The sequence below is a fragment of the Anser brachyrhynchus genome (assembly GCF_964034855.1).
Source record: "Anser brachyrhynchus genome assembly, chromosome: 9".
NCBI lineage: Eukaryota > Metazoa > Chordata > Aves > Anseriformes > Anatidae > Anser > Anser brachyrhynchus.
In genome coordinates, this window is record NC_137703.1 from 22,283,405 (window position 1) to 22,311,107 (window position 27,703).

The 27,703-nt window shown below is 43.6% G+C and overlaps 1 protein-coding gene across 7 annotated transcripts; it reads right to left on the bottom strand.

Moving 5' to 3' along the window:
* SERPINE2 (serpin family E member 2) lies at positions 1-23,808 on the bottom strand. 7 transcript variants are annotated; one of them, XM_080605037.1, is made up of 11 exons: positions 23,653-23,808; positions 10,184-10,459; positions 9,447-9,467; positions 8,865-8,981; positions 7,457-7,684; positions 6,165-6,359; positions 3,488-3,686; positions 3,242-3,342; positions 2,182-2,268; positions 1,549-1,632; positions 1-683 (listed from the first exon to the last, which is right to left on the bottom strand). In XM_080605037.1, exons 2-11 carry the CDS (start codon positions 10,437-10,439, stop codon positions 646-648), a joined length of 1,326 nt encoding a protein of 441 aa, XP_080461163.1. In that variant the 5' UTR covers positions 10,440-10,459; positions 23,653-23,808; the 3' UTR covers positions 1-645. The 7 variants fall into 7 exon arrangements, with proteins under 7 accessions (XP_080461163.1, XP_080461162.1, XP_080461164.1 ...); XM_080605036.1 differs by lacking the exon at positions 9,447-9,467 and adding an exon at positions 22,469-22,566 and having other exon boundaries at positions 23,653-23,718; XM_080605038.1 differs by lacking the exon at positions 23,653-23,808 and adding an exon at positions 23,180-23,357.
* Positions 23,809-27,703: the final 3,895 nt, after the last annotated feature.

Here is a 27,703-nt window from a genome sequence, read left to right on the forward strand (position 1 = left end):
TGACTGTTCATAATGCATTTTTATTTTTTTCCTTTGTACAAAAACAAATATAAAATTTAAATCCAATAGAAAGTGTATACTAGCAATGACAAGTTTACATTACAATAAGACAGGACAATGCGATGTGTATCTAACACCACATTAGTTTTAAAACTCTCAGTGATACATGCACTATATAAAATAAAAACTGCTAGAACTTTTAATCTATTTCTACCAAGAATACCCAGGTATCAAGATAGTCAACAACCAAAAGTAATCTTGATAGGGGTATCTACAAAATTAGACCTTTTCCACACACAAGAAGAAACCAACATTAATAGAAACGCTTATCATTCTTTGTTAAAATCCTCTCACAAAAGCCATACATAAAATTCTTAGTAGATACAGAAAAAGCTCAAAAGTTTATTAGCATAGGTAACCATTCAGTAGTTTAGAGAATCTTTTAGACATTTTGAAGAAATACTGTAGTTTTCAATCTGTATTTTTCCCCACAAAGCCAGAACTACATCGACTCCTGTTTCAAAACCTAGTCAGTGGTTAAAACTAGTTCTTGAGTGAAGTCAAAGAGTAGTGTACAAAATATTTAACAGAACATGGGTGTGTCATATGAGTCTGTTTACTTCTCGAAGAAAGTCTTTTCCACATTCAAGGTTTGTTTATTTGTCCCATAAACAAGATTGTACCTGAGGGAATGAAACAAAAACTAGGATTTACCACAGTCTGCAAACATAGTTAAACTTTTCCATGAAAGCATAACAGTCCACAGAACATGGTCGAGCCTCATCACAGTCTTGTCTATCCTCCCCCAAGTTTGTTAGCTCTGAGTAGACAGCAGAGAAGCATATGTTTGGATAGGTGGCTGGCTCACATTTCTAGACACACGGTTCTTCTGATGCTCTGCGGAGCCTTGGGCTGGGGACTGCTGCCAGCGCTGGCAGTTGTATCTCGTTGCCCAGTAGCTAGCATATCTATCATCCACATGGCACTGCAAGAAGTTCACATGCTACTGAAAGTAACCAGGTCAGCTCTGCTCTAAGAGTCAACTCACGCTGCAAAACACCACGACCATTTATATTTGGACATTCACATCTGTTGATGGCAGGCCAGGCCAACATCCCAGGTCCCTGAAGTCCCTGTTTCTGTCCTTGGTCCTTGCGCTAATTTTACAGTCCATCAGAAAACTGGGCCAATTCACTAATTCACTATCAGTAATAGAGCTATTTTTTCTCCACACCAGGGCACTAGGACCGTTAAAGATGGTGTTCTTTTGTACCCATGAACTTGCCATGTCAGTTTGTTCACTTGGTAGCCAATACTTTTCCCTGTGCTGAGCTGTATTCTAAAGATAATCTATTGTTAAAGGCAAGAATATACTTGTAGTAGTTATACTTCCAATAGTTCTTTTTTTATTACCACTCAACCCCCACAACCACACCCCCAAGCAACAGCTATTGAGTAGCTCCAGACTTTTCCCAGCTGGGAATTCTTTTGTCTGTTGCATAGCTCATATTTAACTTCCAAGGAAAAATGCATACAAGTACTGCTTACCTGTAGGATTGTGCCGGATGAAGAATACAAATGGCCTGTCTACTATGAACCAAGGGGGAGATGACCTGGCTATTAAAATTGCAGCTTGCAAAGAGAGATAAGATTTGAAGTTAGACAAAGCATGTAACATAAAACAGCATATATTTGATTAAAGTGCAGTTTCCTGATGTATACTAGGAGTTTATACAGGCAGAGATAAACAGCTAAAATCTACCAGCTTAGACAAGAAGCGTAAGTCACATTTTATTCCTATAGGAAGCATAGAAAAAAACAACACACACAAGGCCCACAAAAGGCTGGAAGGAAGTCTTGGGTTATCATACACAAAGGATATAGCAGCTTACTCTTTGCCACCTGGATAGCCAGGAACTTTATACCAGTGACCAAAGTGTTAGCTATTAGAAAGAAGTTTTCCAGAAAAAGGTAAACCTGTTTATACTTCCTAGAGGACACCAATGCTCTGATCAATATCAGCAAGTTGATATTCCAAAGAAATTACATAATACAAAATCAAATCAGTTGATATTTAAGTAAGTCTACTTGGAGACCATTGCAGGAAGTGCTCTCTTTGCTTAGTGGCATAGCCTTTTAAAGCAGTTTTCCAGTCTGCTAGATATCAGTAGAGATGCTTACTTGTTGCTGCAGAAGCTTTGGTTCCATCTTCACTAACTTCAATTTTTGTTTTCTGCAGAACATGAGATACATGAAGACCTTCTGTTCCTGAAAAAAACAAGAACAGTATTTCCAATAAAACTAGCAGTAAAATCCTGAAGTATCTTGTAGCTAGCAGCTACGCTAGCATAGCTAATAACAAGAGGTGCTATAATCCTGCTGAAATCTTGATGCTGTTAAGAACACTACTGAATACAGTCACTAAGTCTACAATTACAAAATAATAGAGAATAAGCTATCTTACTCCTCACTCCTCCCCATTTACTAGCCTTTATTGTTTTATGGTCTGTTAGAAAGTGTTTTTTTCCCCCTAGTCATTTCTTTATCTGAATTTAAGTTACATTCACACTTATCTCAGTGTTGAGAGGCAGAAAGGACTTCGCAAGACAGCTTGCTTTCGTTAAAACAGGAATGTGTTTTTCCAGTTAAGGTAAGCAAGCACAAGGCAAACTTTTGTTACATCTCTGTAGAAGCTTAGAAGTTTGATGGAAGCAGAAAACAGAGATAAGATGACATTTTAAAGCCATGAGCTTGAAAATGTCTACACACCGTTTTCAGATACTGGTATTTGGAGCTCTCATTTGGTCCAGTTGTTTAAGCTAGACATTTAGTCCATTCCTTTCCTACAGTTTATGAAAAATTAAGTTTTAAATTAATATTAAATACATACTTCAGGGAAACTTAAATACTAATGCAGTTGCATCTTCAATTATGGACTAAAGTATTGTTGTCTTTCCATGATTTTAGGCAATGCTTAAGAGACCTGATTTGCAAGATCAAATCTTAACTTGAAAAGCTCACCAACATGATTTACTGCTGCGATGCAAGGCAAAAGAAAAGACATGCAGTATTCAATAGAAGCAAGAAGCCATGCTCGGCTGGGTACAAGACAGAACTTTGCTTCAGTGTCATGGTAACACTTACCCAAGACAAAACAGACAACTGCATTGGTAAGACAGCACTTCATTCAGTGCCAGAAACTATGAATAAAGACCACAATGGATTCAGAAAAATAACTTACTTGTTATTTTTGCAAAATTTGCCTTTGACTCGTCAAACATATCTGTAATACCAAGTGCTTTCAGAGGGTCCTTTAAGTCTGTTTCTGCTACTGCTGTAAATCTAATTGGAATAATCAAAAAAGAATATATCAGAATTATGCAGGAAAGTTACCGTAAGTACTATGTTTCTCCTGTATCGGAGGAGTAATACATATATTTCCTCCCAAACACTCCTTGAAGGAGAAATGTGTGATACGAGTACTTACTTGGGTAAAATAACTTGCACTCTTTTTGCTACCATGGTTGTCATCCAGCTTCCTATTGTCTTCGTGCTGATGTGGGGAATGATAGCAGAGAGTGGTGTTGTGCTTTCCGTAGGCAGAGCAATTAACATGCTTATCATTTCTCCATGGTATGGCAGTTCAATTATATTATACCACAGCTCATTTGGAGTACTTGTAGTGCCTAAAAAAGAGCACAGATAATGAGACAATTCCTACAGCCTTAAATCTCTATTTTATCTTCAGATACCTACTGCTATAAGAGTCTGCTAGGAAAGCTTTTCTCCACACCTTAAAACTGATTCTAGAGTCACAGACTGTCTAGCTCCGAGCTAGACATCTCTTCAAGGAAGTGGCATGGCATCTCTACAGATGCTAGCTTGACAAAAAGCACAATTGGGATGATACTGTGAAGCATATGATACCTATTCAGGCTTTATATTTTTTCCCCAGACAAGCCTCATCAGCCCAGACTGGAAAACCAGCTATGCTAGAAGTCACCAGGTCCATGAGTCAGCTCAGATTTACTGCAACTGAGATCAAGCAGTTTTGACTGAGCACTGAGAAGCAAAAAGCAAAAAAAGCAGCACATTATCTTTCTAAACTGATGAGATCTTGTAGACAAGCTCTTTTTCCTCCGAGAATGATTAAAATAGCTCCTGTTTGAAATAGTCAGTTGCATTTACTCGATTTACTTGCTTAACAAGACTACTTCATAACGAGATCCTTCAAGGTAGTGGAGAACAGCCACTTTGGGGTAACAGAGAAGGCCAAGTGGATGAGAAGGAATGAGATAGCAACATCTCTGAGTTAGAGCAAGTGCTGGGAAGACTGTTTAAGCAATCCTCTTTTCCAAGTTCCCTTTGGTTGCTGTGAGATTTTTGGCATGTGGCTTTCCACAGGAGTTTCAAGTGAAAACTTGAACTACAGACAGGGTTTCTGGGAAAGTTTTTGGATAGCAATAGGATTTTATCTTTCCCCTTTCTTCATGTGAGTCTGCACTTGTCAGCTCAAACTGAAAATTGAAGTCTTCATTAGAAATTGAATCTTGTTGCCAGGACCATGCTTTGGCTGAATTTGTATTGCTAGAAAACTAGTAGCATTGCACTTATTAGGCAAGAATTGTGTCAAGTTTTGTAGTTTATTTCCTTTTATTATGGTACTCAGACTGTGACCTCCAGATCAAAATAATGGTTGCAGAAGTCACTACAAGGAAGTTACAAATGGTAACCTCTCCAACAGTGAAATACCAGTTTCCTGGTCTGCTGTATACTGCAATCCTTACCACTGAGACATATGAAACAGGAGATTTTATCTTTGTAACCAAGTGATGGGATTTAACGATGCTTAAGTTGTTTATGAAATTTGAAAATGGATCTTTAAACTCTTAAAGATCAAAAGGATAGAAGCCCTTTGTTAGGATATCCAGAGATGCCCAACCTAAAACAAGTTTTAACTAAGGAGTACTTCTGCTCTTTTCTAACCTAGTCACATTTCTACTCTGAATTGATACCAACGTAATGAAGCTTTTTTTTTTTAAACCAGCATCAAGAGAATAATGAAAAACTTTGAAGATAGGCTTGCTAAAGCCTGTCTTTAGTTATGAACTTCCTCCAAAGTCCACAGTTAGAGCATACACCACAGTAGGCTTCCCCATTTCCCCCAAATCACGCTTGAAGCAGCTATCTTAAGTTAGACATTCTCTAATACATGCGTTGTTTTAAGATGAAGTTACAGCTCTTTACTTTAACACAAATCAGCTAATATTAGCTGAACACTACTGACAGTAAAATTAGGTATTTAAAAGCATATCAGTGGGTCCTTTTTGTCTGCTCTTTTGGATTTATCGGCAGTTACATTTCCAGGCCTATTCCTCATACTATCAGTAGCACATAAGGAAGCAAGTTCCAGACAGCACTGCCCTCTTCTGAGAAGGACACAATGGAAGATGTTCTTTCATCACAGCCTTAATTTCTGACCAACAAAAATCCCCACACATTTAGAAAGCTGAAACTATGAAGTACACTGTTAGCTGTATCAAGCTGCATATGTCAGCTCTGAGCATCTCAGAAGTCAGGCCAAACCTGCTGGGCTACTTCTCTCTTGTGACTCAATTTGAATTTGAAAAGCAGCTTCACACCTTCAGCAATACAGTCAACACACTAATCCTGTACACTGCTGGCTCCCCCAGAACCGTTGACTGTACAAGCCCCATTTCTTTATTACACAGTGAAATATAGACTAATTCTACCCTAATCTTTTACATACAGCTCATCACCAGATAAACCTCAAGTTTCTGTTTCTGTTGGCATGTCTCCTTCATTCTCATCCCTTAAAAAAAATTCTTCCTACTGCAAGGTTTAGACAATATGTAAAGTTCTCAACTTCAGTACTTCTCGTTTTTCTTTTTGAAGACAAGAGGATAAGACAAGTACTCTGTTAGAGTGTTTGACCTTAAGCAACTGTTAAATATCTTTAACAGCAACTTCCCTCTATACCTCACCAGTACAAGATGCTTTCATAACTCAAAGCCTCCAGTATCAGCCACAACAAACAATACTATTAAACACCACATATACAGCAAACTCTGGTTTGAAGGAAAGAAGCAAAGTTTTACAACCCTTCTTGGGTATTTCGTGGTAGTGAGGGTTACTGAGCTTACCACAGCGGAAGATAGATAATTGGGACAGCATGGGAACTTGGTAGGTCTTCCCATCAGCTCCATAAAATGGACGTTTCTTTGTATTTTCAGGTCGAAATCGTGATTTCCATAAGCCCTTGAAATACACGGCATTTACTAGAACCAGTCTGGTTAAACCATCAACATCATCTGGAGCTACAACTTGATCGATCATACCTAAAGAAATAAAGAAAGACTGAGTACTCGCTGTGTTAACACTAGCCAGTTGTTCGCAAAGAAACTGAAGCACATATTCCTTTAAGCCTTTTGATCTGTGAACGCACCAACTATTCATTGCGTAATACATTTGAGATTCATGCAACCAATGGCTGCATTCTTTTCTTCGTCAAAAAGCAAGGGATATTTAGAAAGCAAACATATGTAGCTGGTCGATAGACTGATGTTATAACTAACAGGGCATTATGCTTTTCAGCATGTGATCAGATCTAAGATTTAAACTAAGCAGGTAAGCTTGGTAACAGTTTCAGCTAAAGCACTTCCCCCATTCACACACTGCTTGTAACACCGCTACACAAAGCTGACGGCATGGTAGAGAAAATTTGACAGCCTTGCTCCACAAATGTCACATCCAACATCATTAGCAACACTCCTCACATCCAGGAGGCAATGGATTTAACTCCGAGATACCAAACATGGTTCTAGTTCTGTAGTTCTAGACTATGTTGCAAAATATGACATCTAAGCATATCTAAGTTTGACAACTACATGGCAACAAGCTTGAACCATGCGTAGTTCTATCAAGGCAGTGTTAATTAAAAGCCTTCTACTAAATATGACTCTACTAAACAACACTGACACATATCTTGCAAAGATTTAGGGTACTAACTGCAAAGGCTGAACTGCTCTAAAGCCTTTTAGAAGTCTGATTTACTGAGTCACCTGCTTCTGAGTTGCTTTGCAAGCACGTCTGACAACACCTAGCTCCAGAAGAACACTGCTTGGATCTCTTGCAGGTTGAATGAAGGCAGAGAGCAGTAGAAGCTCCCTGAATGCACAGACAGATGGGCTCACGTACACACATGCACACAGACACCCACCCCTGTCGAGGCCACCAGGCAGACATCTGCTAGAGTAGTGGGACTGCAGATGACCAGCCCACAGGCTCAAAGCATTACACACGACAGCTTAAGGACAGTATTCAACTGCAAGGCAGAGCTTTCTCTCCCTCCCTTATCTTTCTCCAGTATTTCCAGCCACAACTGAGAGGTCTCAGACGCCATGCTCATGCACAGAAAACACTCGCTAATACTCACCCCTTGTTTCATTTTTCACCCACTGGTTGATGGAATCACACGCTGCATTTGGGTCCTCGAAGTCCACGCTCTTGACACTGCACTGAAACACCTCTTTGTTCCTTGTAACAAAAGGCACTTCCATTTTAAAGCCACTCTTTGCAAATACTGCATTAGCAATTGTAACAATGTCTTTATTCTTTTTTGAGACTATGAGCCTGTTTATCTTCTTTAACGCTTTACCAACTCCTAGTTGGAAAGAACAGCAAGTTTAATTTAGAATAAAATGACAAACAAAACAGTTACCTTATATGCAACTATTAATGACACGAAAGCTCAGACTAAGTGCTGGTGTAGAGAAAGACCAAAGCAGACATTCTGAGGGGGCTTCCAAGATACCCATATCTGATCTCTTATCTGGAAGAGACTACCATTTTCCAGCAAATACATTATTTTCACTGTGATGTCTGCTCCTCACCTAGTGGTCTGCACAGAACGCTATTGACAATGCTGAGGATAAATATCGGGATTCAAGTCCTAGCGTGGAATTACTAACCACTCTTCCACAGAAGAGACTATTCTAAAATGTAAGTCACAGTATATAAACCCATATAACCTGTCAGCTACGTGACAGTGACAGAAAAAGTTGACAACTCAGCCTGATCACTTAGAGCCAACATGATTACAGAATTATACAGGTAGTCTTAAACCTCAGAGCAAAAAGCATAAGTTATTTTCTCACCATTCACCCCCTCCATTTACTAGAGAATAAAGGAAGATGACAATTTCTATACAAGGTTCAAGTAAAGCCTTAAGTCAAGCCTTAGGCCAGGACATAGTCTTTAAGGAAACTAAATTTGCTACAAGCGTTAATCCCTCAACACATGAGCTTGCCTTTAAAGAAAAAAGAAAAGCAGTGTAGGTTCCAGTGTTTACAGCCAAGACCTTTAGGATCTTAAAGCAGCTCATACTGAGTGCTTGCTAGCTCCATCACTGCATGTGAGAGGATGCATATGGCAGCACGGAAGAACTGTCATGTTCATCATACCCAGTTCTCCCTGATGTTATAGCTTATGAGTAAGCGCTTGTCTACACAGGGAAGCTATTGCCAGTCAAGAAACATAACGATCAACCTTTATATTGGATAGGATGCTCGGGTGGCTGTTTTTATAGCAGTTATTAAAGGGCTCCTTGTGTTTCCCAATACAATTTAGGCAGGAACAATTCCAGACTACTTCCCTATGTAGACAAACTTAAGAGAAGAGCTATGAAGGGAACGAATTAGTCGGGTTATTCTCTTAGCTGCATATAAGAAAAAGCCTCAGATGGCTTTGCTGTTTATATCATGAATGCTTTAGCAGTACCGTTTGTATGAAGTTGTATATGTTCACTCTCCAATATTATGGGCAAATTCTTTTGGAGAACATACCATAACAGAGGTTCTCAAACTGTATTCTGTGGACCACTGGTGGTCCACGGAGCACTTGGTGGTGGTCCGGGGAGAGCTGGCTGGTCTCATGATGCTGGCTCTCCTCCTTGCTTCCAGCTGCTAAATTGCATTAAAAGACAGCTAAAGATAAATTAAATACTTTCCAACTATTACCTTTCCAAAGCAGTTGCCATATTTGCCAAAGGATTGTAAGACTGCAAGGCAATCTTGAACAAGAGCAGAGGAAGTCTGTGCAAAGAGACAGGTAGCATCCCACAACAAGTCTCTATAGCAAGGTACTGGCTACCTTCGGAGAAGTTTGAGAACCTCTGTCTCAGAGAGAATTAGGAGGTGTGCAAGCCAAATAAAACCAGTTGATATAATGCTTCAAAATTTTTGCAAGTACTCATGATTTGAGCATTCAAGTGTTCCTAAAGTTGGTTATCCCATGGTTGGAACTCTAAAACATTTAGATCTTAAGCTGACAAATCAATTTGCTGTACTTTAAACCAAAACAGCAAAGCAAATGAAGACAAGACATGTTATACAACAATGCTGCTCAAGATTTAAAAATGCACTTACCTTTTGGAGTACTTCCTATGCCTGGAAGGAAGGCAGAATGCCGGCACTAAGATGTTAAGTCTTGCTGGCAAATATTCACAAAAATACTCAGCATGCAAAGTAAAGCAGCAAGAACCTTCAGCCTACACCCCCTAGAGGGGCAGAGATTGGCAGAGGAATATAAACACGCATGCATGCAGTGTCAGGAACAGGCAAGCAGAAACATCTGTTTCAAGAAGGCAGTACAAGAACTACAGACTTAGGGATCCTGACAGCAGAAACATGAGTGAACAAAGCTGAAGAATAAAGTCAAAGTATCAATTGCATGGTTAGAATTTGCACTGGTTTTAACATGACAATGAGAAGTCATCTATTGCGCTGTTGTCTCAGAAGTCATACATTCAGGGTTGTTCAGTACAGCCTAAAAGGGGTAGTGCAGCCTTCCTGCACAGGGCTGGCACTGGACCTCCACTCACAGTGTTCTGGGAGACCACTTTGCAAAGATGAGGGCAGGTCTGGCCAGGGCCATGAAATCATGAACAAAGCTGCTAATAAGCCAGTTCAAGAATATGTAGATGCCCATACGTGAGTTGCCAATTAACTTCAAGCATGTCCATTTCTTGCTTCAGTAACCAAGTTAATATGTTTATGATGCAATCTCCCAGACTTTTAAAATTATCTCAAAACAGCATGATTCTGACACACACAAGAAACACCACAACACAAACCACACCCGAAGAACCTTAGGAATCACTGACCATTTACACTGTATCTCATCATAGTTGTCAGCTGCTTCTTTGTCTTGCCATCAGCACCCAGCTGCAACACCCCCAGAACAGATGCAATCCCATGAGGAGAAACTACTACATTGTCCTGAGGCTTAGCTTTCACTATCTGATTGAAGACCTGGATTCCAACATCGGAGCTAAGTTCCTCCAGAGGATAAAAGCTGAACTGGGAACACACAGATGTTAAAGTCCCGAGAAGAAAGAGAAGTGGGAAATGCCAGTTCATGATTTCTGGTTTGAAATAACCTGTAAGAAAACAAGAGGGGAAAAGTTAAGTCATCTTTCATGAGTACATCATTTTTCATCATTTCAGCTTTTTATTTACCCTGCATGTGCTCCATGCACCACTCAGCCCTCTCACAGCAGGACTCACACCTGCGTTTTACTGCCAGCAGTACTTCAGGTCTAGGGACTTCCAGAAGCAGAGACAACCACGAACAGCTAGCTATCAGTGACTAGGCAGCAGGACAAAACCCACCAGGCACCAGGTTGGGAGACACCCACTGCCGCCCCCCTACCAAGCTCTGTCAGTTTTATGTTGCAGATAAACTGAGCTGGAGGATAAGTTAGTGCTGAGAAGTGTGGTATGGTCCTCACCCGTCAAGATACAACAAACTAGAATATTTCATAGATCATTTTCTGCAGTTAACAGAAGCAGCACGTGTACATATGCAAACAGGCCTTCTGTTGTGGGAATTTACACCTGCCTAGAATAACAAAAGTTAGCTGCATAATTAGCATTTTTCATGATGGGTAACAGGAGGAAGATGCAGATTGTAAAACGCAAGGTTCAGTTTGGATTTTAGCCTTTACTTATCTGCGTAAGGAAATTAAGCAGCTCATGGGGGCAGAAGGAAGTTTGTATTCGAAGTGGGGCCATTCTTCACCTGCAGATCCCAAGGCTTTCCAGAAGTCAGCACTGTTACCCCCACGACACCATAGAAACTGGGGCACAAGCAGCAGCAACAATTTGTTCAGGACCTCTCAGCATCTGATTAGAGAACCAAGCCCAAATCCTGAACACTGTGTAATATTTACCTACTAGGCTCTATTTCCTCCTCATGGACGTGTATTCAATCCCCTTTTTGTTAGGGCAAACAAGTACTTAAAGAAATAGCCATGCAATAACCTTTTCCATGAAATCAGGCCCTCTCACTCATCCTTCAGAAGTTCAGCTACATTTCAAAGACTTTAAAGTTTCACCGTTCAAGAGTATGGGCTTCCATTTTCAGACCAAGAAGGGAGCCGGTTCCTCAGCTGAGCACTTTGGTGTTAGTCTTCCAGACACACCGATGAGTCAACAAGCAGCCCAGCTCACAGAGGGCTAAACAGGCTGCAGAAAGCATACAGCTGATTAAAGAGCCATTTGCATACCACATGTAAAACCTAAAAATAGGCCTCTCCTCCACCTGAGCCTTCTGATCATCAGTACGCACTCACTCTTCTGGCTTAAACCACCCCGGAGCTGGAGGCCAGTGTAGACTCGTTATTCAGCAGAGAGCATCTCAGCTGACACCGTTTCAGCAGCCCGCCTCCCACTCGCAAGAAAGGGCACGAGGCACCGAGGAGCTCTGCCATCACACAGCCTACCTACGCTGCAAGTTCAGACCACGCTGGAGCACTTGGTTACCAGAAAGCCAGCTGGTGTTTCTATAGATTCGTTTAATCATCTTTTAATAGCATGTACTTTGACTGTGCTAAGACTTGAAAGCAAACGCAGCATTTCCATTTTCTTTGCCATTTCAGGAGGCGCAACGAGCCTCCTCCAGCTTGCTGTTGCAGCACAGAAGAACCAAACGCTGACCACGAAGGAGCAGAGACACAACATCTCTCCCCCAGCCCAGCTGCTGATAAATGGGATGTATCATCGTTAGCAAGGCACCTGTCAACTGATCCAGGTTATGTCAGAAGTGAAAAGGCTGTCCTATAAAGGCTAACAGCCTGCCTGCTATTAAACAGCCTTCCCTAGCAGACTTAATCCTCCTCTATCCCCCGAGCACTTTTGGAGGCCCTGAAGAGCAGTTCCTTCCAAAGGAGCCCCATACCAGCACCACCTGGCAACACACAAACCTACTCCGAAAACTAAACTGGACTTGACCCTATTCCAACAACTAAACTGAACTTGACCGATCAGACGTGCAGGAAGAAAGCCCAGGTGCAGCCCGAGCCCACCAAAGCCACTTGCATGGGTCACCTCCCAGGTGTGTCCCGGGCCTCACTGCTGGCTACAGTAGGAACCCATCATGGGCAGCACTGGCAACTTGACAAGGAAAATGACTCTGTACTTTTCTTTTTAATGTTAAAAGACATTCTTCATAGAGTTCTTGGATACAAATATATACAAACCACGTGAAATCTCCAGTTTCGTTCTTAGAGAGAAGGCTGCCTCCCTCTCCCAGACAGCAGCTGCACAGACAGAGCTGCCTCGCGGGAAGCATCATCTCTGAGCTTGCCACTCAGAGAAGATAGAAAAGAGATGGCCAGCAAGCCACCAAAACCTACCAGGAAGCCCAATTGATAATTACAAAAAATTCTTGATTCCAGTATAATCAGACTTTTACCTTTATGTAGGACCTTGGCAAAAGCAAACGAGACAAAAATACTAGAGCTTCTTAGTAGGTGTACTCATGATCAAGCAAACAGTTAATGCTGGTGCAATGCCGCCTGTCCCATGCAGTGATGGAGCCCCCGCATTGCCGCAGAGCACACGACCCTTGCAAGCTTTTGAGCTTGCCTTTGATAGCGGCAGCCCCACCTGATCCAGCTGGCAAACCAGGAGGGAGCTGGCCCTTTGGAGCATACCTACCCGTGACACCTGACATTGCCCAGAGCGTATTACGAGGGCAAAGACCAGGGTGACACGTCTATGAAACTAAGAAAGCTATGATTTATTGTCACTTATGTGCTGCATCTGCACAAGCCTAATTGAAGCCAGATATTTTTCCTTTCCCTTTAAGCTACCACAATGTATTGAGTCCCACATTTATTTTTTTATTTCTCTGGTGACAGCTCCCAGCAGCCGTGCATTTCCCCACGACACGTGGGAAGCCTTGTCAGAGTAACATGACTCTGCTCTCAAGGCCACTGCTGCAGATTTTTATTTTTATCTTTCCAAGTGAAAAAATGATGGCCTCCTGCGCCTGGTTTCCCCAGAAACCACCACGCTTGCCCAACCTCTCCCTCCTGCTATGCCATTAGGAAGGGCTGGTCGCTATTTCAGAGCACAATCTCTAGCAGATACCTACTAAATAAATGGAAACAAGGTCTGCAGTATTCTGAGCACAGGAAAAAACTAAAACCGCTTTTCAGAGATAGTTACTGAGCAGTCAATGCTCGGCCCTGCCATGCCCACTGTGTAACCTAAAGAGCTAGCTGAGGAGCTAATTTCATCTTTGAGCAGAAGCAGCATTCATATATTAATGCTCCTAGCATGGATTTCAGTATACTCAACTTTTATGCAGTTCAGTAACACGAAGTGCATTTGCATATCCTGAAAGAAACAGCTTAATCACAGTGCAAGGAGGAAAAAAATAATCTAAAAAGGATGTAGGATGTGTAGGATGGAAAACAGTTGACCTGCTACACAGAATACCAACAAGCTTTCAACAAACTTTCATAACTGAAGCTAAAAACTTAGCAATAGTTAGATTTGAACCTAAGGCTTCAGAAAGACAAATAGAAATATAAGGTAGTCATTTCTTTGTCTGTGACCCTTATAAATGTATATTTCATTTTTAAACAAAACTAACAGGCTAAGAGTAAAGCATACAGACATATTCATTGACATGAATGTGAGCTTCTGAAAGATGCTGGACTACAAGAAAAATCCCTCTCCAAGGCAGTCCACCCAATTTTTAGATCGAGCACTTCGAGGAAGGAAAGCATCCCACTGGTTACACTTCTAAATGGAAGACCACAGAAATATTGACATTGACCCAACAAAATGTATCCTGGAGAATAATAAATTTCATTCCTCATTCAGACCCAGTTCTTAACCCTGATGCTCAGGTTTCTAAACAAAGCAGATGACTATGGCATGCACTGAGCTGTATGGGAGATCCTTCATCTGTGGCAAGCTCACCAAGAACTTCATCATGCCCTCTGCCTTACCGAGCAGCACCATCCTGATTCCTACTCACCACGCTGAATTGGGAATTGCTGCCTCTATCTGACTGCAAAGCCTGGTTGAAGATGCTGCATAGTTTTAGCTGAATGGTCCAGTCAGGTAGACAGCTCTCAGGAAGGAAGAGGAACACCACGACGTGTCTCACCTGCACTGGTAGTTTCATATTATTTCATGACAGATGAAATGTCTTCAGGCTACCAACCTCCGAATGACCTCAGCCTCTAGCCGGTGTTACAAACACTAACCCTCACACATACTAGGCAGCGCACTCAGCTCTCACTATGCTCAACTATTTAGATCACCCACATAATATATAGCTTATGCTTTTGGCTGAAGTTATTATGGAAGCATTTACGTCAAAGAGGACACCGTGCTTCCAGCCTGCACCTGCAGAACGCTTGGTACAAAAGCAGAGGCACATTAATACTGACTGTTTGATCTGCGTACAGGAAAACATCTGATGGAGCTGGGAGGAGCTGTCGTCAGCCCCAGGCGTGAAAGGCTACTGAGCACAGAGATTCTCCCACAGGAAAGAAATTAGGTTATGAAGGACTTCACCTTCAGAGCTAGACTGGGCTGTTGCACTCTTTCCCAATAAGAACAGGAGAGGTTAGTTTGGTTCAAGGTTAGAGGGGAAAAAATAAGTTTTGAATCTGGAATTTTTTAGCTCAAGTCCTGAGCTGGAGAAGACCTGCCCCAAAGAGCCTGAAGAACACTTTAAGTGAATTAAGTAAGAAATAATGAACTTCCTTAGATTTCCACATATCTATACCTACTGCACTAAGTACAACAGCATGTTAGCATTCTGCGAGACATCTCAAAGCATTTATTTTGAACCATCTCTTCAGCAGCAATAAGGTACAACCCACAAGGATCCCTTTTCTAGCTGCAAGATGGATTCTGCAGTTTCTTTAAAGACTCATCAGGCATAAGGAAGTTTAGACACTGGACTTCAGCAGCAAGTGCAGCTAAAGGTAAAGTAAACCCAAAAAGCAGAGTCTTGCAACATTGCAGGTCTCACTTATTAAGTCCCAAATAGTTCAGAGCGAGCCCCTAGGTGCCCAGAGAAATTCTGCCTGGGCCAAATATTTGGGGGCATCTCAGTCTGAGATGTTGTCTCCTTGTCAGTGCCATCTGTACTACTAATTTAAAAAGTCTTATTTCAGCTGACATGTAAGCTCAAAGAAAGTGCTTCACTTGAGGCATTTAACCAACTCTCTACAGCAGGACTGAATAAATACTTAACCAAACTTGTTAACAGCCTTTTAAAGAGCTGGCTGAGCACACAGCAATTGTTTCTCTAAAGCAATGAGACCTCTCTGGTTGCAGTGAGAAGGTCACATGCTGGATCTTGTTTTTTCAGAAGATGCACTCTTGGCAACATGTTAAGAAACTCAAGCCTGCTGGTGAGCTTTTCCTCTCCCCCTCACAGAGGTTTGCAACTCCTCCTCTGCCTAAGCCTCTTACATTCCAAAGCCTTCAGCTACTTCTCAACGTGCTTTTGGACTCAGAGCAACAGGACCCACATCCTGAATGTGGGCAAGTCCAGGTTCAGGAGCGGTGGTGTGTCTTCCACAGTGCACAATAGACAAGACAAGCCAGAGCTCTGAAATGTTGACTTTCTCCAGGTTTTCTGATATTCCTCAATGCTGGCTCTCTCCTTCTGTCTGAACTCTTTCCAGTGCTACCTAATATATGAAAACACACAGTGTATCAGCATGTCAGGTCACATGGAGGAGTAACACAACAAAACAGATTTCTGTTACTCAATACCCGAAAGGTTTAATACGTACAGAGCACTATACAGAAAGGATGATTAAGTTTTAAACATTTTTAAACAGTTCAGTACTTGCATTGCTCTGAAGAGGAGTAAATTAATGCCAAAACCATGATAAACATGCTTTGTACACCAAGATAAGCTGGAAGGACTTCTATTTCAGCAGACATTTTGCACGTTAAGATACTGGTCTGACTTCCGGCACCGCAGTCAGCTTTGCACAAAGGCATGGAATACAGTACTGGATCTGAGGCTCTCTTCTTCCAAGCTTAATCCTTTCTCTGCAATTTCTAATTCTCCCAGTCCATTCATCTGCTTGTGTTTGTTTCAAGATGGACTGTCTCCATCTGGAATGGCTCCCTCCCAGCTTTATCCAACCAGCCTCCCCTGCCAAGGGGGAATTTCCCAGTGGAGCTCCAACTTGTAAAACTGGCTGGCCCCAGATAGGAACCATCTCTTTGGCCAAGCAGAGTTCCCACATGAACGGAAAGATTTTAATGGCTCTTTACGAAGAGCCCTGACCACCACTTGTTGGGAGTTTCAGTTCAGCACGAAGGACAGACAGTCAAGCTTTACTTCAGGCTTTCCGCAGCCTCACAGCTAATGTCTCCAGCAGTCCATAAGCCAGGCTCATTTTCTGACAGCATTTACATCACAGAGGCTTACAAAGCCCACGTTTCACGTGGCACAGTACAACTGAACAGAGATAGCTTTAGATTTCACCGTTCAGCTGGAACCAGCCTACAGCTACACTGCACGACTTCGAGAACATAAATAGGCATTTATGTAGCATTTGCTTTTACTTCCATCCCATGCACAATTGAAAAAGCCAACTTACACTCCGCTTCACGAAGCAAACACTTCGCTTGTGCCATCCGGCAGGCGGCTTACAGAGGTGATTTGGGGAACTTGCAGTGCTACCACCAGTGTCAGACTTCACCTGCACTCTCATTATGGGAGACTCAGCAACCCTTTTAAGGGTTTCTGTGTGTTACTCCTGTGCTTAAAGAAGAATCTCCATGACCTCTAAGGTCCATCGTCAAGTCTTACAGTATCAGTAGAATTAAGGAGAATTATGTTTTTAATTTACTGGCATCCCTTTATTAAAGAAGTTATTTTGTTGATCTTCAGTTCTTTATGCAACATGGTTATTTTACCATAATGAAGAAACAGAATGGGACAGCCAGCCCATCATGACTAATGCTGCAGAACCCGTTTTCCAAAAAAGATGCAACACACTACTGTTTCACAACACGGCAGTGAGACTATACCATACTGCTCTGGATTTATCCCTGTAGAGGGACTGATGGCTCATTGATTAAGTATTTGCCTAAAACTTAGCAATGGGTTCAAAACCCAGGTTCCCATTTGAGTTTCTGTAGAAGAAAAAGCTTTGTGGAACCACAGCTCCTACTTTCACTGTGCATTAATAACGCTTGCTATGCGAGCACAGGCTCATTAAGAACCAAAGACAAGCCTACGGGAGTGTAAGTTCCCATTAATAAGGCACAGGATATTAACTCTTTGATAATGGACTATGTAAGTACAGATTTGTGAAATAACTCCTCAAGGTGTGGGATTAACAATGGCTGGTGTCTTACCAACCCTGTTTCCCCACCACCACCTTTATGTTAACGCCTGCCTCTGCTAGAGTATTTGACCTTGTTTCCCTTTCATGCTCTTCGAGGAGGAAAAGAAGTACCCTTACTCTTTTCCACTTGCTACAGGGCTCCTCTGACATCAGGACTCTCACACCTCCACACACCTGCAGAGCAAAAGGAAAGTTGTTCCTTCTCCCCCAGGGAGAATTTTCTTCTGCTGGCCAGTGACAAGCGCTCTGCTGCACTAAAATTTCACTAGAGCTTTGACATGGCTCGAGAGTTGTTATATACCAGAATAAACAAGAAGTTGCCTTCAGATTCTACATGTTTTAGGTTTAGTTTACAGAAGAAATATTTTTCCAATTAAAAAAGCATGCTACCAAGCCCAGTTCCTATCATTCTACAACCTACAGTTCAGTCTAGCTTTATAACACAACTTATTAAGAAAATAAATTAAAAATTAATAGATATGGCAGGATCTATCAGCCACGTGACATCTAGCTGAAGCATGTGCACAATAGAGATGCCCAAATGGTGAAAAGACAGACTTTCAATCTTCCAAATGATCTTTAAAAGAAAAAGAACACATTTATTAATATTAAAGTTTCTACCTATTTTTTTCCTCCTACAAGAGGTAGAAGAAAGGCAATAACTCTTAGCAGTTTTATGAACTTACACATTTGTATTTGATAGACTTATTTCACCATAAAAGTAAATTGGAACAACTCCAGTGTTCACTATTCATCATGAGAACTTTTAAAAGATCTTGTACTTATACAGGCCGATATCCAAGACCTTAAACATGAGGCATTTGTGTCTAGGGAATACTGCCATGAGACTTCCAACAAAATACTTTGAGAGACCAGGAACACTGTTCTAACCATTTACAGTGCTTGTTGTTGTAACACTGGAGTGATAGGAGACTAGCCGTTTATTTATTAATCATATTGTACAATGTTCATGATCAAGAACTTCCTATTTGCAAGTTAATTTAGATACCCTGTTCCAAACTGAAATATTAGATAAGTACAATTCTAAAGATGTAATTTAACCAAGGATAAAAGCTCTTAAAATTCAAGATTAAAACCAGCTCGACTTCTTAAATCTAGGACAGCTTCGCTGACTCAGACTTAAGCTCATGGAAACATCAGATACTAGTTTCTATTTGCCATTTCTCAGACATTTCAAAGCTAGCTTAAAGTTATCATAGTCTTAGTTACATTAGGGATATTTACATTTTTTTTGCAGCACATAGGTTTACTCATATTCATCTTCCCCTTCAATCCCCCCCCCCCCCCCCAGCTTTAGAAGCAGAACCAGCCAACTACAAATGCCAGAAACCACTGGTGCTGTAGGGCTGCAGGAGTCACATCTAGTAAGGAGGCAGGAATGAGCCATTGTGCTGGGAGCCCCAGCTGTGCCCTCCGCAGTCATCTGCGAGAAGACTGACATTAACCAGTTAATAAGAGAATCAAAAGCTATTCAGAAGACTTATGTTTGAGAAAACATGCTCTTTTCATTAATCTGACCTCATTCCTGATTAATCCCACTGGCTTACCACAGGTTTCTGGAAAGGCAAGACCTGAATTTCCATAGGAAAAAAAAGAACTGAATATGAACTATGTACAAGAGTCTTGCAAGAAGAGATCATGACCCAGTATATTAAACCATCTGATTCAGTTCAGATTGGAGTTCGTAGGCTGGGCTGTGAGCTGCGCTAGCTGAGAAGCCTCCACGCAGCCCATCGCTATTTCTGTAACGCAGATGACAAACCTCAGCAGAGGAAGTAGGCAATTAGCTAGGACAAGCAGCCTCTTAAGCTGAGCTGCCAGAGCAGCTGGAGGCCTCGAGCTTGCTTCACTGCTGAGAAAGCTATGCGAACTACTTCTCCAGCATGAAGGTCTATTGCGAGACTGAGACGTAGCTAAAAGACAAAGCCACCAACTTGTACATATGAAGTCTTAGATAGCTCCTTACTTCGCATCCTTAAGAAAACTGAATGGAAGATATAAAGCTAAAGTTAGTTCTACTCTTGGTTTTGTACCTTTAACATGTCAGAGCCAATAAAAAAAACTCCCTCCTATTAAAAAAAATAAAAATACAAAAAATACAAAAACACAACCTTTGGCCAGCTGAAGCTTGCAGTTCATATCAGATGACACAGCTGTCTCAGGACCAGTGAGAACCATCAATAAATAGCACAATGTGCCATTCTGCAGGAATAGGTGTTAAAAGTTCAAGCTGTTAAATAAGAAAAGCATTTAAGAAGAAAAAGCTTGGTCAAAGCTACATAGCTGATGAACATAAATTCTTATTATCTGCACATCAGTCTACCTAAGAGGTTAAGATGTACCAACAAATCCCAGTAATGCTTCTGGAGACTCCTGTATAACTCACAACTCCAGCTGACAGTCTGCCACTGACAGGTATCTCCCAGACAGACAGCTTGTACCTGCACGCTGCGGCCACTGCACATGCACAGCCTTGCGCTGGGGTCTTCAGTTCAGAACTTGCTGGTGATGAAGATCAAGATGATGAATCTTGATGGCCTCCATAGATGCTCTCACGATCACAAGATAGTAAAAAAGTTAAACCTTAGGCTGCTGTTTCTAAAGCCCAGGAAGAAGAGAACAGGAAGCCGCCTGCAGCACATGGTTTACATCACACTGTGGAGTACGGTCAGCAAGACTGAGATCTCCACCTTCAGGAAATCACCTCACAAGATGAGTATCTTTTTGTATTTAAACCACTATGTGGCATAGTTACCAGACACCAGCATGAGTTACCTCCCAGTTTCATTCTGAAACTATAAGCAAAAGCATCTTTCTGGCTATTAAAGGTGAACACTGGACCATGGACAATTACAGTAAAACAGGTACCAAGACTTGCGTTTCTGCAGACACTGCTCACAAAGAGGTGCTAAAGGATAAAGTATTTCACATAGCATCTAAGTATCTTAAGGCCATAGTAACTCAAGAAACTGTGGTTCAAACTAGAATTATCACTAGATTTGTCCCATCCTCTTCCTGTCCACGGTCACTGGCTCCTACTTCAGCAGCACCTCCCCTGTGTGCTGGCACAAGTACCCATGCAGTTGAGCTGTGAACCACATTGGTACTAAAACATGAAGGAACGGGGCACAGGACAGCTTCTTTCCATAGCACACCAGCCTAAACATCTGTGTAGCTGTAGGATGTGATCACCTTTATTTTTATCTTTGTCTCCTCCCACCCCATCGTTTTAGCCGTCACAGAGGGGACTCACCTGAACACATACCTGGTTGAACACATTCAGCTTTCTCCTGTTTTCATGCCTACCAGCCATTCACTTTAAGGTAACTTTGTATTTTCATAATTCTCTAAATTAGAGTGTTAACCTTAAAGTTCATTGAAGGAGACAGGCTATTCTATGCTACCTGCTCTCCAAAACTAAAAAGAAAGGGCAATTCTTAAATCACTCCACTTATTCACAAGCTGCTTATGGTTAATAGAGGTACTCTGAATGACACTGTACTTCCAGGCTGGCAAACCTTTGCTGTAAAACATGATTTGTAAGAATGCCACGGGTGACAGGGAGGATGCCCAGAGACACACAAGGATGACTGTATCCAGCAACAGTTTACAGATTAGTGATGATTAATCCGTCTTTTTCCTGTCTTCCCATGTATAAAATCTTTGGCACTAAAGAGTAACAGAATCTGGTTAACAGGCCAGCTAACTGGAAGTCTTTGTCGATTAGGCTGGATTTCCCCCTAACTAATGGTATAAAGGCATGCTGCTTGCGATTAAGCAATTCAAGCTGTCCAGGCAACCCTGACCTGAGGTTCCAGGGAAGAGCTTCCAGCAAGCCTCAGCTTCTTCAATCACGAGCACTGCAGTTGCCTAGCAAGGATCAAAAGCCGTGACCGGCTGCACAAGCTGAGCAGACACTGCACGCACCACCTCTGAAGCAACAGAAACACAGCTTCAGCTCCCTCCAGACTGTTCCCTTACTGCAGAGGTATGCAATTTACATACATCTCCATTTTAATTCCTGGCAATAAGGAGAGGTAGGTATTTTGATGCATCTATATGCATACACTCTAATACAGTCTAAAAGTGCCTAGTGCAACATACTGGCTTTGCTATTTGACATTTTTTCTGCCTAACAGCATACTTGCTGAGGAGCTTTAGGACTGGAACTGACAACGGAGCGACTCACACTGAAAGTCTCTGCATGCCTCAAAGACGTGCTAGTTTCCCTGTTGTCATTGACAACACCAAACAGAAGCTTCAGCACTTCTGTGTGCACCTTTAGACGAAATCCACCGCAGATTCCTGTTTTTTGGTACTGACAAGAGTTTATACCATCTCCTACACAAGGTACCTAGAGCTACACACAGACTGCTCTGTAATGATGGTCACATCACCACCCTCTGAAGGAGAGTTTTTGTAACACCCAGACACAGGTAGCACAAGCAAGAGCAACTTCCAGAGAAGCAGCTTTTCAGCATCTTAACCGCTCAGGCAAAATGTGCTGACAGATCGCCCAACATACAGCGTGCCCACAGTTTTAAAGGCCCAGTGGACCAGCAGTCATTACACAAAGTTTACTCCTGTGCCAGACAGCTGCTGCTCTCACAGGTTTAGTCACACGCCACAAAACGCCAGAACTCCAAGCTAGCGCATCTTACACATATTTGAACTCCTCTGCTTATTCATCCTGCCTCTTTACTTGCATCGGTGCTCACCTCACACATTTTAGGGACTCACCCGATTGCTTGGCAGGCATGCGGCTGCTTTTCGCATCGCTCGAGCGTCTCTGCAGCTTCTCCCCTGCTCCAAACCACACAGCAGTGCAGCTGCTACACCTACATACGGTTTATGAACAGTCACTGTGAAAATTGGTTCCTAATGAATTCCTGGGAAGACCAGGGGGTGAGACGTAACTAAATGCTCGCACAAGAGAAAGTCAAGGCAGAGGAGGAAGTCATTTTTCAGTGCAGCGTAAAAGAGTCAGCCTACCAGGTTTCTCTTTCAGGAAGTTGCCCAAGAATGCAATTAAAACCACGAAAACCAAGCCACGTTTCAGAACGACATGCAGGCATGGGAAAGGGGAAAAGAAATCATTGTCTGAGGCCCCTATTCCACAGGTAGGTGCTCCCGAGTTTTAAAAGAGAAACCTGGCGCTTTCTTTTAACATTACCGGCTGGCGCACTGGTGTCGCCAGAGGTTTTATTTCTACGGGAGGACATCGAGCCAAGGCACCGAACACCATTTTAAACGAGACACAAAAGTCTCCCTGCTCAGCGTGCTGACCGCTCCCGCGTCCCCCCAGAAGCGAGGACCCGCAGCGCGCTCCCTCGCCACCCGGAGCAGAGCCGAGCCAGCCCCGGCTAAGCTCCCGCCTGCTTCGGCGCACGTCTGGTGCCACCAGCGCTGGCTAAAGCCTGCTTTAACGAAAGGACTTACACCCCTCCTCACCCCCAAACCGCAACGGCCGCAAATCCTCGTCCCGCGTTCCTCTGTCGGGTTTCGGGCGCTCTGATTCCCGTTCCTCGGTCGGAGGAGAGCAAGCCCCCTCCGGGAGGAGGAGGAGGAGGATGGAGCAGGGATGCAGCCGCTGCCGGAGGAGCTCGGAGCGGCTCCCGGCGCCCCAAGCCGGGCTCAGCTCACTTCTTGCACGCCCAGCGGGAAAAAAGCACAAAAACTCTTCGCTCTCAGAGAAATTAAAATAATAACAATTCCCCCCCACCGCGCAGCTGGCGCTAGGAAACTTATGGAAGCGGGTACCAGGAAAAACAGCACCCAGCCCCTGGGCAGCCCGCACAACGCCCGGCTTGGCGCGGGGAACCCCGCTCTCCCCCTGCACAGCCGCCTCCTTCCTCCTCCTCCTCCTCCTCCTCGCCCTCCGGGGCAGCGCTGCCGGCCCCCGCCGGCCTCCCCCCGCCGCTCACCTCCCCTCGGAGCACCCAGCCCGGTCCCGCCGCGGCCGCCCCCTCACAGCACCGCTCGGCCGGAGCGGCGGCGGCGGCGCCCGGCGTTTATAGGGCCCGCGGCCCGCCCCGCCCGGCCGCCCGCCCCTCGGCCGCCCGCGGGGCAGAGCCGCCCGCGGAGCCCAGCGCGGGGAGGCGCCGCCCGGCCCCCGGCCCCGCTCCGCCCCGCCGGGCTGTGAGGGGAGCGGCGCGGCCTGCCCGCGGGCCGCAGCGCCTGTGGCGGCGGCGGGGGTCCCCCCCCTCAGCCCCGGCCGCCGTGGGGAGAAGGGGAAGGGGCTGGGGCCGGGGAGGCGGCCGTTGTGGTGCTCAGCGCCGCTGTACGTGGGTTAGCGAGGGGAAGGGGCTCCCAAAGGTGGTCCCGTGGCACCGCCGTGCCCCTTCTTGGCAGCCACGCTGAGGGGGTTTGGTGTTTTTAGACCCCTGCCCTTCCCTCACACGCTGCTGTTCGCATTCACTGTGCCCAAGCCCCCCATCAGCAAGCAAACGTGTGCTGAGGGCTTGGGATGTTGGCCCCACACGTATCACTGGGGTTTCGTTCTTCACAGGAAGAGTGTGCTGCCTTTTTGCAGCGTAACAGCACAGGCATGACAGCATGACAAGACAGAAGTCTTGTCCTGGAAAAACACACTTGAATCTTAACACTGACTGACAGCCCCAGGCTCCTCAGCCGACGCAGCATAAGAGGGAATTTCCACTACTAATACCCAAACTGTGCTACCGTCAATCCCAAAGAAACAGGCAATCCATTGGTCTGGCAGAGTACAACACTTACTTGTTAAGTCATCCTTTCTGAGCCTGTTTTCCAAAAAATTTTTCATGCACGGCACAGTCCAGCCTTGAAGAAACAGGACAAGTATGTAATAAACCACATTTCTTCCCTCAGGAGTTTGGACTCTTCAGGATGAAAAAAACATTTCCTGGCATAAGCTGGAGCAGCGGCGGCAGCAGCCTCCTGAGCACTGGTGTGCAGTTGTTGGTGTTTAAGGTGGAGTTTCCTGGGGCCTGGTGTCCGTCAGGACGGCTGTGGAGAGCCTCGGCTCCTGTGCAAAATGCCAGCGGGCAGATGAGGAAGGTGGCGAGGAGCTTGGCCTCAGCCACAGCGAGGGGAACTTGACTGAGACAACGTCCTGGCACCCGCAGGCGAGGCTGTCTAGGAACGTTTTCTTCACAGGCAGTGCTAGCTGAGACGGACATTTCTTAGGCTCTTAGTACAACAGTCGCTGCCATTTACAAACTAGCTCATTTTTGCTATTTTCATTTTAAAATGTCCTCTTTTTCTCTTTCCAAAATACTTAATTTCTGCAAATGTGGGTCCATTTCTGAGCTGAGTAGTGACGAATTTAAAAAACAACAACAACATTTGCGTGATGACTATATTCTTAGCAGGGATGACCTTTGAGTATCCATTTTCTCTCATGGATGAACAGAGAAAGCTACATACTGTGTCAGAGCTCTTGTCCAACTGCTTAACGTCATGAAAACCATACGGAAAAATGTTATTGAGTGGCTTGAAGAGCCTTTTGGTACAATCTGGCTTATAGAAAGGAAACAGAAGAGCCAAACCATGTCTAGCCAGCGGCACCCAGATCTTGCGGCAAGAATCCTGTCTATAATCTGAAAAGCTGGAGACCTAAACCAACATTCAAGCCCCCAAATATCCTCAGCTTGGGTCTGAACCCCGAATTTCCAGATGCAAAGTTTATAGTCCGTCTTCAGTAGAACCAGGACATTGTAAAGGGAAGTTTCATTCCACACAAATTGCCATGAAATAGGTTCAGGTTTCCTTACACCCACTTCGGACAGCATGGTTCTGACCCAGTGAAACTGGAACTAAAGAGTTACAGCCAGAAGGCAATGCTATCCCTCCCCTTTCTTGTTGCCACAGTAGCCCACACCTGGAAACCAAAGTAGCCATGGGCAACCACCTCTCACCCAAGCAAGAAATCACTGTTTCTCCTCATTAACGGATGCTTTAAGTGATCAAAGCCATGCCCGGAAAACAGAGGCATCACACACATTATTTAGCATCAGCAAAGGACTTGGTTGTGCAATTTCAAACATCAGGCAAAAACAGCTGAATTCAAGAGGAGTTTTGGGTGAAGCCACATGAGGTTGGTCCACCCTATCTAACAGCTGCTAAAAAGGGAGCACGACTGACCTCTCCTTCCTGGGGGGCTCAGAGCACCACCTGGGGCTCTTGCTCCGTTGCTTGCCAAACACTTCTGTGACCCACCTTATTCTGTCAGGAAAAAACAAAACAAAACAAAACAAAACACAACACTGACCTTTTTTTTCTAACTTCATCCTCTGAAGGAGCCTTCTGAGGGGCTTGATGAATGCTGGAGCCACCGGAATTAGGAAGTGTCCAGGCCCACAGCAGCCAGGAGTGAGGCTGGCTTAAACTGCTGTAGGAACTTAGCTGCAGGAGGCACTGCAAGATCTGGCTCAGATTCCTTTGTGTGTGTGCACGTGGGATACAGTTGGTTGCTACTAGAATTCATTTCATACATAAGTACCTATGCACGGAGATTAAAGATGCATACATGAAAGCCAAATTCACTGACAAGTTGCATGCGCTGCGAGGCTATAGTTGAAAGCACAGAGGTTCTTCTGATGGTATCTCACCTTAGGAAGGGCAGATTTCGAACTATACGCCAAGTTGCTAATGAGGATACAGGAAATCTCATCCATTTTTTCCACTTGAAGCAAAACATCTCTCCCCACAGAGGGAAATGTTAATGTTGCCTTGTATGATTTAAACTTAGAGAGGAAGCTGACAGACAGAAAGTCATGGTGAAATAGAAAGACTGACTCCAACACAAACAAGCCTAAGCTTGACAAAATAGGCTGTAGTTTTAACGAGCAGTTTAGGAAAAGACTAAGGCGGAGGCCCTTAATGAAAACTGCCTTCTTTTGGGGCCAAAACTTTTAGAGCGCCATTTCTCAAGCAGTTCAGATTGGAAATCCTAAATTAAAAGTTTTAAAAAAAAATCACAGTTCCCATACATGTTTTATAAACCTAAGAGTAAAAAACTATGGTAAAAGTGATAAGCCTGTAGAATTTATTGTTTCATGTGCAGCTTTGACAGGTTGCCAACAGAACGGTGCTGCTATATGGAGAGTGGAATAAATGACATTTTCTTTGCTTTAGATTGTTATAAAATTTTCAGTGCTTTACAAGCCCCCAGATGGTTTTTATAACCCCTTCAGGGGTTGCAGCATATTGACTGAGAATACTGATTTATATAGCAAACTCCACTCTCTTCTCATTGCTGGCAAAAATTACTGCTTTGTATATATGTATACATACAGTGGCTGAATATAAATAAAAGCCCAACAAATAATGAGATCTGAGGCAAAATTCACCACCTGGTGGTACATTAACATGGATGAAATTTCCCTAAATTTACACTGGTGTAAATAAAAGGAATATTTGGCCCTAAATCTTTTAGGTGAGCTCTGGATTGAGGATTAAAAAGTTTGTACTCTGTTTCACCCTGCAAACACAGTAGATTGCTGGCTACTTTTATTGGTGGCAACAACAGGGAAACACTTCCAGTCAACAATTCCCTTTATTTATTGGATTTCGTTGAGTTCATCTGAAGTAACTTAACTGGAAAGCAGCAGCAACTTGGGTCATACCATGAAAATACCCCAGCAGGTGATCCTAGCAACTCAGGAGGAACAGCTCTGAAATGCTTTTTGTGTAATCAAGAATAAACAGCATGTCCAGCCTTTATTTTATCTCAGGCAGACCACTAGATTCATTTGTATTCGTGTAGTCAGTGGGGTAATTGTCAGTAAGACAATTCCTATGGAACGGTGACTTCCTGAAGTGTACCAAAGTCCAGTGGTGGACGATGAAGAGCTCGTTACCTGGGGCTGTGCACTGACCACAGCCAGGGAGGAGGCACCACGGTGTTAGGAGGTCACTCAGAGCATGGGGAGCCTGATTTTAGCTCCCCCAAAGGCAAGAGAGGCGCCTGTGTTCCCAGCAGAGCTCTTCAGCCAC

Coding starts and splice junctions, on each gene's coding strand:
- SERPINE2 (XM_080605035.1), bottom strand. Junction 6,360..7,456: donor GGTGAAAAATGAAACAAGGG/GTGAGTATTAGC, acceptor TTATTTCTTTAG/GTATGATCGATCAAGTTGTA. Junction 3,343..3,487: donor GTGCAAGTTATTTTACCCAA/GTAAGTACTCGT, acceptor TATTCCAATTAG/ATTTACAGCAGTAGCAGAAA.